This window comes from Vigna unguiculata, chromosome 2 (genome assembly GCF_037176805.1).
Source record: "Vigna unguiculata cultivar grain cowpea cultivar isolate G323 ecotype 2 chromosome 2, ASM3717680v1, whole genome shotgun sequence".
Classification (NCBI taxonomy): Eukaryota; Viridiplantae; Streptophyta; class Magnoliopsida; order Fabales; family Fabaceae; genus Vigna; species Vigna unguiculata.
Window position 1 is genome coordinate 28,925,593 of NC_140793.1, and position 14,599 is coordinate 28,940,191.

The following is a 14,599-nucleotide window of genomic DNA, read 5'->3' on the forward strand; positions in this document are numbered from 1 at the left end:
TCTAACATAACTTCCTTATTACGAATCCTTAAGTGACTATCTCATTCATATAATAATAAGTTATTTTTAATTGTTTTAGTGCATACAAAAAATTTATTTGAATCATCATAAAATGAGAAATAAACTTAAATCTTTAATCTAATATACTGGCAAAAAAAATCATAATAAAATAAAAAAACAGTATTCTAAGATAAACATGTATCATTAAATAATATATTTCATATAATCCTTAATAAAAGTTTTAACGTTACATGTTACTACTACTTGAATGAGATTAATTATATCATTAAATAATAATATTAAGTATCTTTTAATGATGTTCGAATAGACATGATTATAAATATTAATTTTAATTATTTCAAAATCAGATTATTTAAGTAACTAAATTTTCGTAAACTATTACACGAGTATTAAGTTTATATATTTAGATTTGTATATAAAAAAACTTAATTAAGTTTTAGTTTTTAATAATTTTTGTATTTTTAATTGAGTTTTTATTAATTTCTTTTTTACCTGTTACGTACTTAAATTTTTTATACTTTTTTAGTTAATGTAGTTTAATTTTTTTTAATTAGACTAGTGAAAATCTTATGATAATAAAAAATAATAAAGGTATTATTGTTGTTATTATTATATTACAAAATTAACTATAAATAATTTGTATAATTTTATTGTAAATCATTTTTATTTCTTTTGTAAGTAATTTTTTATTTAGAAGTAGTTAAGTTAGAAAAATGGTTAAATAAAAAAATTAAAAAAGTTTGTTTCAATTTAAAAGTCCAGATTCTTGGTTAGTCTTTTTACAATGTAGCTTTTTCATTTAAAGTTAAAATTATTGTTTTCATTTTATTGCTATATAATATTTATTAACTATTTGTCTTAAACTAGAAATCAAGTCTAACAATTATAAAAACTGTTAACTAGTGTTATTATTTTGAGACAATGTCAATAAATAATTTAAAATATGTTTCTTTTTATTGTAAAATGAAATGTTATGAATCGATCATAATGATTTCAAAATTTAAATAATAAAAGTAATAAATACTTTATAGAAATTAAAACAAAAATTCACACATTTTATAAAGATTACACAGCAAATATCAATTTTAAAGAGATTAAAAAAATTACAAAAACTGAAATTAAAGCATGCTTATTCTATAAAGTCAAAAATATTAATTAAACCCACATTTTATAACATTTTTTTATTTTTTCTGATCACGCCCCACTAGGTCACAGCCTACCGTTATAAATTACCCAGTTTAATAATTTTGAAAGAAGGCGTTTTAATTATTTTTTAATATACTCTTATTATTAATTAAAATTTTCCAAAACTAAAAAGGAAAAATATGAGGGAGACCCATTTGAAATTCAAAATTTTACAATTCTTTGAGAATTTATTTTCAAATAAATTGATGTTAGATATTAATATAAACTTTGACCACTTATTTATACTCAAATTTCAAATATTATCAATCATTTGTTCTCACATCAAAATTTATCAAAAAAAATAAAAAAATAAAAAATAGAAAGTATACGAGACCTATTTATAAATATACACCTCACACAACACAAATAAGACTATACTAAATCTATAATAAAAATACACTTCACACAACACAAAATATAGACGCATTTTGAGAATTTATTTCAAAAAATAACATAATATATAACTCGCATTTTAATAATTCATGCTACCTATCTCATTTAATCTTCACACCATTAAGTTCATTTCCGTGATAAACATTATCATTCATTAAAAGATCTGAATTAAAACAAAATATCACTTAATTGAAAAACATTGTGTAGTTTTGAAGCCAAAACAGAGACATGTATAGTATTATTTGCGAATCGGAACAACGTAAGCCGATTTATTGCCGCGAACGTAGCGATTCACGTCATTACAGCGTACATTCCCGCCGCGAGGAAAAGGCGCATCAAAGTAAAAAAAAAAAAAAAAAATCAAAGCAAAAAGATTAGTCCCTTTAATTAAATTTTCTTTTCTGTGCCTTTTCAATTCACTTATCTTATGCATATGATCATTGAGACATAGACAGAGACAATCACAAAACAAAGACAATAGAGAATGATAAGAAAGAAGACTACCAGTCCTAGCATTACAACCTTAGAAACATCACACAGAAAAAAAAAATAAAAAACATGCCACTCTGTTTAGAAGAGAAAATCCTTTCTCATTAGCACATGAAAGCCCCTCTTGCAAAGTGCTCTCTTACTCATCACAATCAAACAAAACCCAACTCCAAAACTTTAATTTTTTAAATAAAGTTTATTAATTGATGCTATATAAAGTCAAACAACAGCAAAGAACCCAGCTTTTTTATTTCCACCCTGCAATAAAGAATTGGAGTTACCAAGAATCAGTTATTCTTTCCCTTCTCATTCTCCTATTCAATTCTCTTCCTCTTGAACACCCCATCTCTTCTCTCTCTCTCTCTCTCTCTGGGCTCTTTTGGTTTCTGCAATGGCTACCCTTGCAGACATTGGTGTCTCAGCTACCATTAACATTCTCTCAGCCTTTGCTTTCTTGCTGGCTTTTGCTCTGCTGAGAATCCAACCCATCAATGATAGGGTCTACTTTCCCAAGTGGTATCTCAGTGGAGGGAGAAGTAGTCCTAGGAGTTCTGGGAATTTTGTGGGCAAGTTTGTGAACCTCAATTTCAAAACTTACCTTACCTTTCTGAATTGGATGCCACAGGCTCTCAGAATGAGTGAGTCTGAGATTATTAGCCATGCTGGCCTTGACTCTGCTGCTTTCCTTAGAATCTACACTCTGGGGTACTCCTCTCTCCTTTTACACCATTCACATCACCTTTCACTTTTCCTTTAAATATTAACCACGTCTCTTTCGTCTCTACGTTTCACTCCATTGTTGTGTTGTTTCTTTTCAACAAGCACTTGCTGCTTTCAACTCAACTCATAATAAAATTACCATTTTTTTTTCCTTATCCATCGTAGAAGATTTTGTTTGTAAGCATACTCTGTATTTTTTTAATTTAATGAGCCAAATTCCGTGAATTGTGTGATTGATGTGATGGATTATCGTGCGGCGAGCATGCTTGCAAATTGTTCCTTTTTTATCATTTTGATGCAAAAAGTTTTAAACTTTAGTCAAATTCAGTCACTGACTACTTTCTTTACATTTAATTTTATCATTGGGAAAAAAAAGACTGAACTGGCATGCTGTTGTGTTTCTGGGAATTGTGATTTCGTTTGCTGTGGAATTGTTGTGATGCATTGTTGTTTTGCGGCAAAACTATGTTTGGAAAATTGTGCTACTTCTCAAAAATGTTAAGCATTCGGTTGTTGATTGTATTTGTATTTCCATGCGTTTGATCATCAAATAGATTCTAGAGTTATGCCGTGTGGTTTTCAACTTTCTTTTTGGTTTTGCCAGCTTTTGTTAAATCTCTTCCGTGGAAGCTTCGCCTTCTAGGGTGTTGTCCAATTTTCTACGTTTTCCACTTTTCGTTGTGCTCCTCCCTCTGTTTCTGTTCTCTGTCAACTTTTATGTGTTGCATGTGAAAGATGCACCTTTTTTTTCTGTCTATCGTATTTTTTAATGTAATCTTTTGATCTGAACTTTGGGAGGCATGCCTTTCAGATCGTGAAAAGAGAAATAAGCGTCTCCTTTTCAACTTCTTGTTAATGTTGAAATTACTGTACTGGGTTACTAGTAATCTGACTAATTTTTATCTCTTTATTTTCAGCTTGAAGATTTTTGTTCCGATCACAGTTGTGGCACTCCTCATTCTTATACCAGTCAACGTATCAAGTGGGACTTTATTTTTCCTAAAGAGGGAATTGGTAGTGAGTGATATTGATAAACTCTCAATATCAAATGTTCCCTCTGAATCTATAAGGTATGTTTTCCCTAAACTCCCCCCAAAAATTAAACAAATAATTCAGAACTTTCTTTATGAAGTAATGCTTCGCTTGAAGTCCAAGTTTTGTGTTTTCTCCTCTTGACTTTAACTACTCGTATCAACAATGGATTAAAGTTTTATTTGGAAAAATATAATCGTGGCATATATCTTATATTGTCTCAGGATTCCGTTAAAAAGGAATCGTATTCAATCCTGATATCTAATATCCACTATTTAAATATTTTCTTTTCATCTCCCTGTCTCTCTTGTTTATGTTAAATCTTGTATTGTTTATTTTTATGTGTATTACAACCTGCATTACATTGTCATGATAGTATTTTTTGTGTTATCAATTAGCTAACAGCTGGAACTATAAATTTCAGATTTTTTGTTCACATAGCATTGGAATACCTGTTCACATTATGGATTTGTTTTCTGCTGTACAAAGAATATGATTATGTCTCATCAATGAGATTGCATTTCATGGCATCACAACGCAGGCGTGTGGAGCAATTCACAGTAAGTTAAAAATCTTCATTCATTTTCAATAGAGTGGAATAAAATTGAGATTGTTTCTTACTGTTAGAAAGCATTTCATGGAGCTCTTCAGTCCTCACCATTTTCCAATTGCAGTGAAGTGTCAGTTCCATTTTTTTTTGTGTAGTATGGTATGGTTTGGATTGTTCATTTCATCAGTTTATCTTTTACTAGTTAGCAAAGAATTCATTGTGCCCATTCTCATATTATGAATGCTGCTTAAAATGCTCCAAGTATCCTTGGACAGTTTGTAAATAGAATTGCTTGCATTTCCCGAGTTCTTCATTAGGCTTGTGAGAATAATAAGATCATGGAGAAGATGCAACTCTAGCTGTGCTTCTTTGTTATTCTTTTCAAGGAGCTAATTTTCAGTTTATAGCTTTGAATCCATTTATGGTACTTGAATACAGTGGTTTGTATGGGGTTGATGCTATAACCTATACTGAACTCTTATAGCTATGATTTGAGAATGAATACTTTTCAGCTTGGATTGTCACTCCTATCAATGCTTTACCCCTTCTAATCTTCTTTAACCATCTTTTCAAATCTTCATGCTTTTTACATTCTTGTTGCAGGTAGTTGTCAGGAATATCCCTAATATGCCTGGTCACGCAGTGTCAGATTCTGTGGAGGGCTTCTTTCAAACAAACCACCCAAATCATTATATTGGACACCAGGTAATAATTTTTATTACATTCTTGATTGGGGAAGTTTATTAAAGATAAACCGATAAGAGAATTTATACATAGGTATTAATGTTGATTTATTTTAACTCAGCAGAATATTTCTTTACATTAAATGATTCATATTGTCATGCATTCATTTTTATTCAGGCTGTCTACAATGCAAACAAATTTGCTAAACTTGCAAAACGAAGAGAAAGACTCCAAAATTGGCTAGACTATTACCAGCTTAAGTCTGAAAGACATCCTGACAAGAGTTCCACTGTCAAGGTATGTAATTGCTAGGAATGTATGTGGTACAATGTGACAAATTATCCGTTTGGTTGGAACCTGAATCTGACATTGTTATTTTTCCCTTTAGACTGGATTATTTGGTCTCTGGGGTAGAAAAGTTGATGCTGTTGATTACTACAAACATGCAGTTAAGGAACTTGATAACCTGGTAAGTTGGTTTGTTTCTCTTTTTTTTGGCATAAACTATGCACATGGCAATTTTCTGTGTCCTTAAGCTAATACACATGCTTCCATTATTGAAATTGAGGTACTTTAATATAGCTATACTGCAAACCATATGCAGATGACATTGGAACGCATGAAAATTATAAAAGATCCCAAAGCTATTTTGCCAGTTGCTTTTCTTTCATTCAATTCCCGTTGGGGAGCATCGGTTTGTGCACAAACCCAGCAAAGCAAGAATCCAACACTTTGGCTAACTGATTGGGCTCCAGAGCCACGTGATGTATATTGGCAGAACTTGGCCATACCATTTGTTTCTTTAAGCATCAGAAGGCTTGTAATATCATTGTCTGTGTTTGCCTTGGTATTCTTCTACATGATTCCCATTGCTTTTGTGCAATCCCTTGCCAATTTGGAGGGTCTTGAAAAAGTTGCTCCTTTCCTCAGACCAGTTATAGAATTGTAAGTGAACTTAAGTTTCTTTTTGAATGTAAATAGAGAAGGTAATTAATCTAGAAGTTGATATATGTTGTTCTTGAATTTCTTCATTAACTGTTTTGGCTTCTTTGGTAGAGTATATAATGCTCAATCTTGATTTGTTAAGTTTAGTTTTTGAAATTAATCTGGACTCCAGTAATAAATGATGTAAATTCTACCTAACAGTGTTTTGTTTTTTGGATTTTGACAGGAATTTCATCAAGTCCTTTCTACAAGGTTTTCTTCCTGGTTTGGCTCTTAAAGTATTTTTGTACATTCTACCAACAGTTCTGATGATCATGTCAAAAATTGAGGGACATATTGCACTGTCAACACTTGAGCGGAAGACAGCTGCAAAATATTATTACTTTATGCTGGTGAATGTTTTCTTGGGAAGCATAGTCACTGGGACTGCATTTCAACAACTACATGCTTTCCTTCATCAGTCACCTACACAGTATGTCTTTAATTCAGCAGTTTTGAGTTAATGCAATGTCTGAAATGGCTATATATTGTGTTTAGATCTGCCTAATCTTGCAGCAACATTCCAGTTTCATATATTTAATGCAATAAATACCATAACTTTTTCGTAACATTATTAAATCTTACACTGTGTCTGATAAATCTTTTTATTGTCTATAGGATTCCTAGAACAATTGGAGTTTCCATTCCAATGAAAGCTACCTTCTTTATAACATACATAATGGTTGATGGGTGGGCTGGAATTGCTGGTGAGATTCTCAGATTAAAGCCATTGGTTATATACCATCTCAAGAACATGTTCATAGTTAAAACAGAAAGAGATAGAGGAAAGGCCATGAACCCTGGGAGTGTGGACTTTCCAGAGACCATTCCAAGTCTGCAACTATACTTCCTTCTTGGAATTGTCTACGCTGTGGTGACACCAATCCTTCTTCCCTTCATACTAGTCTTCTTTGCCTTTGCATATTTGGTTTATCGTCATCAGGTCAGTGTCTCTGCTACTGTCATCTTGAAACCTGCATTTTTTTGCTAGTTGGACTTACAGTAGCTTGAAGATTTCCTAAAACCATAGCATGATTTCTTGAACAAGCATGTTGCATGAAATCTGTATGAGGGCATATTGTATTGCTCATGAGCTTGTAACATTTTTGTCTGCCAATTCAATGAAACAGAATGTGGTGATGTGCAGTCTAAATATAACTTCGCATGATGTTTGACTATGCAGATAATCAATGTCTACAACCAACAGTATGAAAGTGCTGCTGCATTTTGGCCACTTGTTCATAGCCGCATCATTGCAAGCATGCTAATATCTCAGTTTCTTCTATTGGGATTGCTTAGCACAAAAAAGGCAGCAAAATCCACACCTTTGCTTGTTATCTTACCAATATTGACATTTGCATTCCACAAGTATTGCCAGAGACGTTTTGAGCCAGCATTTCGGAAGTACCCTATTGAGGTAAGATATGCAGCATTCAATAAACTTTGGAACAAACTTTGGAACAGTGTAGAATTCTCTACACCAAACTTCCTTTTTGTTCTTCTTTGAAGTTGGCTACATGATACTTAAGAACTGATTTCTCTTGATCTATTCAGGAAGCAATGTCAAAGGATATGTTGGAGAAGAGCACAGAACCTGACTTGAACATAAAGGCTTATTTGGCTGATGCTTACTTGCATCCAATCTTCAGGTCATTTGAGGTTGAAGAAGAGGAAATGATTGAAGTCAGAGTAGATAAACATCAAACTAATGTTGCTGCTAGTTCTCCTCCATCTAGTGAGCCTAGTTCACCATCCCCACCCCATCATCTGCATCAATCATTCCCAGCCCATCATCTGCATCTACCATCACCACCCCATCATTTGCAAGAACCACCACCACCCCATCATTTGCCTGAATCATCATCATCCCATGATTTGCCTGAACCTTCCCTACCCCATGATTTTCCTGAACCTTCCCAACCCCATCATTTTCCTGAACTTTCCCAACCCCATCATTTGCCTGAACTATCCCCACCCCATCATCATTTACTTGAACCATCCCTACCCCCTCATATGCATCAACCCTTTCCACCACCTCCATATAATGAGTATCCACCCGGTTATTACTACCAATACCATCCTCAATCTCCTCCTCATTATGTTTATCAGTAGTAAGTTCAGCCCTGAACTCAACTCGTGCATTGTTGGAAATAATTAAAGTGTGAGTCAAATTCCCATATTGGGTAAACCCATGATGCATACCAATCAACCAGGTTACTTGAGACTTGATGAAAATTTAGTATTTCAGTGGACTTAGATCTGTTTTGGTTTCTTAGCTATCCATTTCAAGTGTAAATGATTTTTCTCCTTACATGTAAATGGTTTGGATTCATCCAAATATGGGCTAGCAGGATTTTACTTCTAGGGAGATTTGAAATTTATTCTGATAAATAAGTTATTGTATTACCTTGAATTTTGCCTTTATGAAGTTATTCAATTTATGTCATCTTTGGATTCAATTTAGTATTATAGTATGATGTTTTTAATAGAATGATTTCCATGACATTAAAGTAAGTGACAATATAGAAAAAAAATTGTTTTCTAATTTTTAGTTTTTAGGTTCGTACTCCACTAATTTGATTGAGTGAGAAGGGGATTTTATATTAGATTTGAACTTGGAAGGGAATGAAAGTAACCAAACATTTAATTTTTGCAAGGAGCTGGTAAATCTTTGCCTTTTGATTTCATCAATAATTTTGCAAATTTGCTTTTGTTTCTAGATTGTTTAGTTTTTCCAAATATATTTTTTAAAATTTATGTAGATAAAATATTTCAATTACTACTCTTCTCAGCGACTACGGAACTATTGACTCGACATTATTGATAAAATCACTCAGGTTATTCGACAAATTTTAAAGAAGAGTAATAAAAGTTTAACAACAATATTATTTTCATATTAACTACAAAATCTCATAATTCTTAACATAAAAACAAATAAACAAAATGAAAGAGAAAGATATTCATCACATCACTCAATTAATAGATAAAATAAATAGTAATAGCTCAATTAAAAATATATAAAATTTTGAAAATTCAATAAACTAAAAAAATTTAATAAAACCTTCATAAAAGAAATTAATCATACTAATTATTTTGAATTAATGCTAACATTATTAATAATAAAGATATAGTTAATTAATTATTACAAGAAAAGAGGGTCAAATCTATACCAGAAGAGTGTCCCTAAGTCACTTTTTCAAAGAGGAAAATAGTTACTTTGTGGGCGTGCGCAAAGAAATTATGGGTGTGCAGGAAGTAAAAGGCTGTTAAGCACAAGAGAGAAATCTATCACAAACAACTGGAATAGGGAAAATGTCCATGTCCATAATTGATTTGTAGTTTTTCTTTTAACTTTATTATGTTAAAATTATTAATAACTTTGATTTTAAAGTCGTGAAACAGTCGAATTTATCCAAATTTAAGAAATAAAAGAATAAATTATTAACAAAATGTGTCTAAAAAAGTAAAGCATAAAAAAGTATAATTTAGAAAAACAAATATTAAACCCAGATAACTAAAAAGAAAAGAATATAAAAATGTGGGGTAAAAGGTCGAGTATTTGAGATATTCTGAATTTAATCATTAAAAAATTAATTTAGTCTTTAAATATGTAATAACTAAAACTAAACTATGAATATAATACTTTTAATGACAAAATAATTTAGATTTAATGTCAAACTAATCCTTGTAATATAAAGTAAAATATCTCAAAATTTTAACAGCAGAACATAATCAATACTTCTATTATGTATTAAAAATTAAAAAAAAAAGTTTTACTTTTAAAATCAAATTAATATTATTTTCATTACTACAAAATCATATATTAAATTATAAAATTAAGACATAAATCTTATAAGTTTAATTATTAAAATTTTCTATCGACGATAAAAAACCATTAACAAAAATATAATTTCACTTGAAGTTTTTTGATATTTAAATAAAATTTAAAAAATGTATACAGGAAATGACAAGAAAATTTATAACAATTAAATGTCATCAATACTAGTTGCCAGACTTTATTGATTGGTTCAAATTCTTTATTGAACATTTGTTTTTTATTTAATATACAATGATTTTAACATTTTAAAATGCTAACAGTATTTAAAAGTTCCAACAGAAATTCCACAACAATTGAGGAGCCACATTGAAAGTGCATCAATGAGGTTTGTGTGAAGCGGCGAAACAAAGCCAGTGAGTTAAACTCGGTGTGTGTGGAGTGGTTCCCGCCGTAAACCCAGATTTGATCACTCTTTTGTTTTTCTTTTACATTCATTGATTCATTCTTTCGTTCCATTGTTCCAATTTTTTGATAATCATCTTCATCTTCCTTAGTTTCCATCTTCATATTACGTGCACGCAACCACAGTAGCTTAACTCTTAAGCCCACTTCACATAGCTGCCAATGCCTCATTCTTCATAATTCCATTGCAGTGCGCATCTTGCACGCTTCTCTGAATCAATGTCTGCAAACTTAAACTACGGCATGCCCTTCACTCATCCTCACTGGTTCTCACCAAATTCTGGAATTTACCATAGCAAGCATGCCCCTATGGACCTTCCCAGCGACCCTTTTCTCGATGTTGTTTCCTTCATTTTTTCCCACTGTCATGATGGGGTTTCGGCCCTCGTTGATTCCTCATCAGGGTGTTCCATTTCCTACTCAAAGTTGCTACCTTTGGTCAAATCCGTTGCCTCTGGTCTTTACAAAATGGGTGTTTCGAAAGGTGATGTGGTTCTGATTCTTCTTCCCAATTCCATTTACTATCCCATTGTGTTCCTGGGAGTTCTCTATCTGGGAGCTATTGTCACACCGCTGAACCCTCTTAGCAGTGTCTATGAAATACGCAGGCAGGTTGCTGAGTGTGGTGTGAGTGTGGCTTTTACTCTGCCTGAGAATTTTAAGAAACTAGAGCCATTGGGAATTTCTGTTATTGCTGTGCCGGAAAATGAGAAGGGTTTGAGACATGGTTGTTTTTCATGCTTTTGTGACTTGATTTCTTGTGACTTTGATTTGCCTCAGAGGCCTGTTATCAAGCAGGATGACGCTGCTGGGATATTGTATTCCTCAGGTACTACTGGGGTGAGCAAAGGGGTTGTTCTGTCCCATAAAAATCTTATTGCTATGGTTGAGCTCTTTGTGAGGTTTGAAGCTTCTCAGTATGAAAGTTCTTGCTTGAGGAATGTGTATCTGGCTGTTTTGCCAATGTTCCATGTGTATGGCTTGTCGCTATTTGCAGTGGGATTGTTGTCTCTGGGTTCTACTGTTGTTGTGATGAGGAAATTTGACATAGATGAGGTTGTCAGGGTGATTGATGAATATAAAGTTACACATTTTCCCGTTGTTCCGCCGATGTTGACAGCATTGATAACGAGGGCAAATGGTGTTAATGACAGTAAGTTGCAGAGTTTGATACAGGTCTCCAGTGGTGCAGCGCCTTTGAGCTCAGGAGTTGTTGATGATTTTCTTCGAACTTTTCCCTATGTTGATTTTATACAGGTAATTCAAAGAATGCAAGTCATGTTCCAGCATTAATATAATTGCTAGAGTCAATACCAACTGTGTGTGTGTTGTAATAAGCTGAATGCTGATTCCATCTCATTTCATATTGTTATGATAAATTGTGGTAAATGAAATGGAACAGTGGAAATTCTTTTAAAAACTTGTACAGTTTAGTTATGAACCATGTAAAATTGGAAGTCCCCCTTCTTTCTGCTTATGCTATAAGATTTGGACTTTTGTGTGATAATAAGATTTCGACTTTTGTGTGATAATAAATAACAAATACTCTGATAGTGCTGTTAATATTCACATCAATTACTGCTGATAATTGGACTTTTATTCGTTTATGGTAATGTTGTTTAACTAGATTTTTAAGAATGTGCAACTGTAAGAATGTTTCTTTTTAGGGTTATGGAATGACTGAGTCAACAGCCGTAGGAACACGTGGCTTCAATACTGAAAAGTTTCGAAATTATTCTTCAATAGGGTTATTGGCTCCAAACATGGAGGCAAAAGTGGTAGACTGGAATACTGGTGCATTTTTGCCCCCTGGCAGCAGTGGTGAACTTTGGTTGAGAGGGCCTTCAATTATGACGGGTAAAACTCTGTTTTCCTTAATTGATATGAAATAGAAAGAAAACCTTGTTCCGTTTCTACCATGTATAAAATATTTGGCAATGCTTATTGAATATCACAGTTTATATATTTCATACACACCAAAATTCGACTTAGAAGCTCCGTTTATGTTTAGTATTCTCCAGTGAGTGGTATTATAAGTGATCTGTTAAGAGTGTTTGTGACAAACTAACATTCTGGTAGTTAAGGATCGAGATACTGTTGTCAACAAATTAACATGACTTGTAGGAAATAATTGAGTTAGAGTTGTGTAGTTATGAGTGCTACATGTGGTCTAAAGAGAGGAATAGTGATCGATATCGCAACTCAAAGACAAATTTTTCAAGCCACTTGATAATTTAGGTTGTTCAGATATCCCATAAATATGTGTATACTCCTATACAATTAGATACAAAATTATCTATTTTTGAAACAGAATAGAAGTATTATATTGTTTAGCTCCTAATCATCATGGAGGAAACATAAGCTTTATATGTATTGCTGTGTTTGGGAACATCATTTTACTCTGAAATAATTGCTTAATTTCATAAGCTTTATTGAAAAATTATGAAAATAAGTGATTCTGTCTTCAAAATAACTTGAACCAAATACACATGTCTTTCCCAGTAAAATGTTGCCGAAAGTTTTCTGTTTGTTCAGGTAAAAGAGAATTAAAATTTCACTTCAAGGCATCTGGTAAAGTTTGTCGTTGTGACTTCTTGTTTTAGATTTTCCAATGTTAGAGTTGTTTTCTTGTGTGTTCCTTTGTTGTTCCTTAATCCAATCAAGTTAAGTCTATCCGCTAATACTTTTTTTCTTTGCCCTTTTTATTGATACTTCAATTGAAATACCTTAATTTGAAATTTTCTTCTTAATTTTTCAGGGTACTTGAACAATGAGGAAGCTACAATGTCCACAATTGATAGAGATGGCTGGCTACATACTGGAGATGTTGTTTATTTTGATAATGATGGATACTTATACATAGCTGATCGATTGAAAGATATCATCAAATACAAGGGATTTCAGGTATCTAATTTTAAATTTTAACAGAAAAAAGCAAAAATAATTTCCTTAATAAATGGCAGTCTTTTCTCAAGCTTCCATACAAATATGTAACTTTTCCCTTGAGACAGCTTAGTTGGTTGAATTGTACATCCATAGTAAACATGTTGTTCAGAGGAACACATGAAATGCTTATTGGGTTTCTTAATTACGATTTTTTTGTTGTACGTGTATATTCTTACATATGGCTTATGATCTGTTACAGATTGCTCCGGCTGATTTAGAAGCTGTGTTAATTTTGCATCCTGAAATAGTTGATGTTGCTGTTATAGGGTAAGTATGAACTCCATGAAAACACTGGATATTAGCAAAGGGTCTAAAATGATAATTAAGACTTGTATATGTACATATTCTTTTATATTCATCTTATAATAATGAGAAACACAAACACTGGATATAGCAAAAGTACCTCGTTCATTGACTTTGTTTGTGTTTTTGAAAAGATCAAAACATCTACATATGTTACTGCATGTACATATTAGTCATCATACTCTAAATTCTCTTTATTGGTCCTTAAAAAAATACCCTGAAATGTTGCATCATTTTCCACTTCAGTGCTATGGATGAAGAAACTGGTGAGATTCCAGTGGCCTTTGTGGTAAGAAAGTTTGGAAGTGTGCTGTCTCCGAAGCATGTTATGGATTATGCTGCTAAGCAGGTTCGTCCTATAAGACAGACTTTTAAGTTCTATCTATGATGTTTCTATTCACATTTTCTCTTGAATCCATACCATAGTGTCTTTTGAAATGTTTCACATTTATGATCATGGTCAAGGTGCTACATCAGCTAGCTACAATTATTATAAAAGTTTAATAGTCATGCACTGATAATATAAAACGGTTTTTTACATTGTCAAAATTTTTAAGATTGTAACGTAAGGATCACCAAACTTACCATACATTTTGGTTTGTGATTTGACGACAATAGATGTTACGTTATTGTTAGTTACTAAGACCTTGTGCCATTTGTAACTCTTTTGTGGCAGGTTGCTCCATATAAGAAGATTAGGAAAGTGTTCTTCACCAGCAAGATACCTAGGTCTGCGACTGGGAAGATCCTTAGAAAGCAACTGAGGAATTGCTTGATTTCTAAACTATGATAGTGCATTTTCTCAAGACTCGCATCAAGTGTTACATTGAAGAATTACCGAGGAAAATTTTGGAAAGTGGATCATCTTAACATAGAAAAAAGTGAATGTAATAACATATAACCATTCATGAGGGCTAGTAAAGTGTTGAAGAACATTATGTCATGATATAACATAGAACATTATGTCACATTATTTTTTAAATTTGTACCATGTTGATAATTTTGAAAATAGAATTTCCATATTTTGGTGTTTTGCCAATTATTACATTGTT

General features: G+C 32.3%; 2 protein-coding genes across 2 annotated transcripts; both read left to right on the forward strand.

Moving 5' to 3' along the window:
* The first annotated feature begins 2,331 nt into the window (after nt 1-2,331).
* On the forward strand, nt 2,332-8,504 carry LOC114174142 (early-responsive to dehydration stress protein (ERD4)). The gene is made up of 11 exons (XM_028058911.2): nt 2,332-2,793; nt 3,726-3,878; nt 4,265-4,400; nt 4,994-5,095; nt 5,252-5,371; nt 5,463-5,543; nt 5,679-6,019; nt 6,246-6,491; nt 6,677-7,001; nt 7,242-7,475; nt 7,613-8,504. Exons 1-11 carry the CDS (start codon nt 2,480-2,482, stop codon nt 8,168-8,170), a joined length of 2,610 nt encoding a protein of 869 aa, XP_027914712.2. The 5' UTR covers nt 2,332-2,479; the 3' UTR covers nt 8,171-8,504.
* A 1,667-nt stretch (nt 8,505-10,171) lies between these two features.
* LOC114173039 (AMP-dependent synthetase and ligase family protein) lies at nt 10,172-14,592 on the forward strand. Its single transcript, XM_028057236.2, has 6 exons — nt 10,172-11,555; nt 11,966-12,155; nt 13,057-13,202; nt 13,444-13,511; nt 13,794-13,896; nt 14,224-14,592. The coding sequence occupies exons 1-6, from the start codon at nt 10,518-10,520 to the stop codon at nt 14,335-14,337; spliced, it is 1,659 nt and encodes a 552-aa protein (XP_027913037.2). The 5' UTR covers nt 10,172-10,517; the 3' UTR covers nt 14,338-14,592.
* Nucleotides 14,593-14,599: the final 7 nt, after the last annotated feature.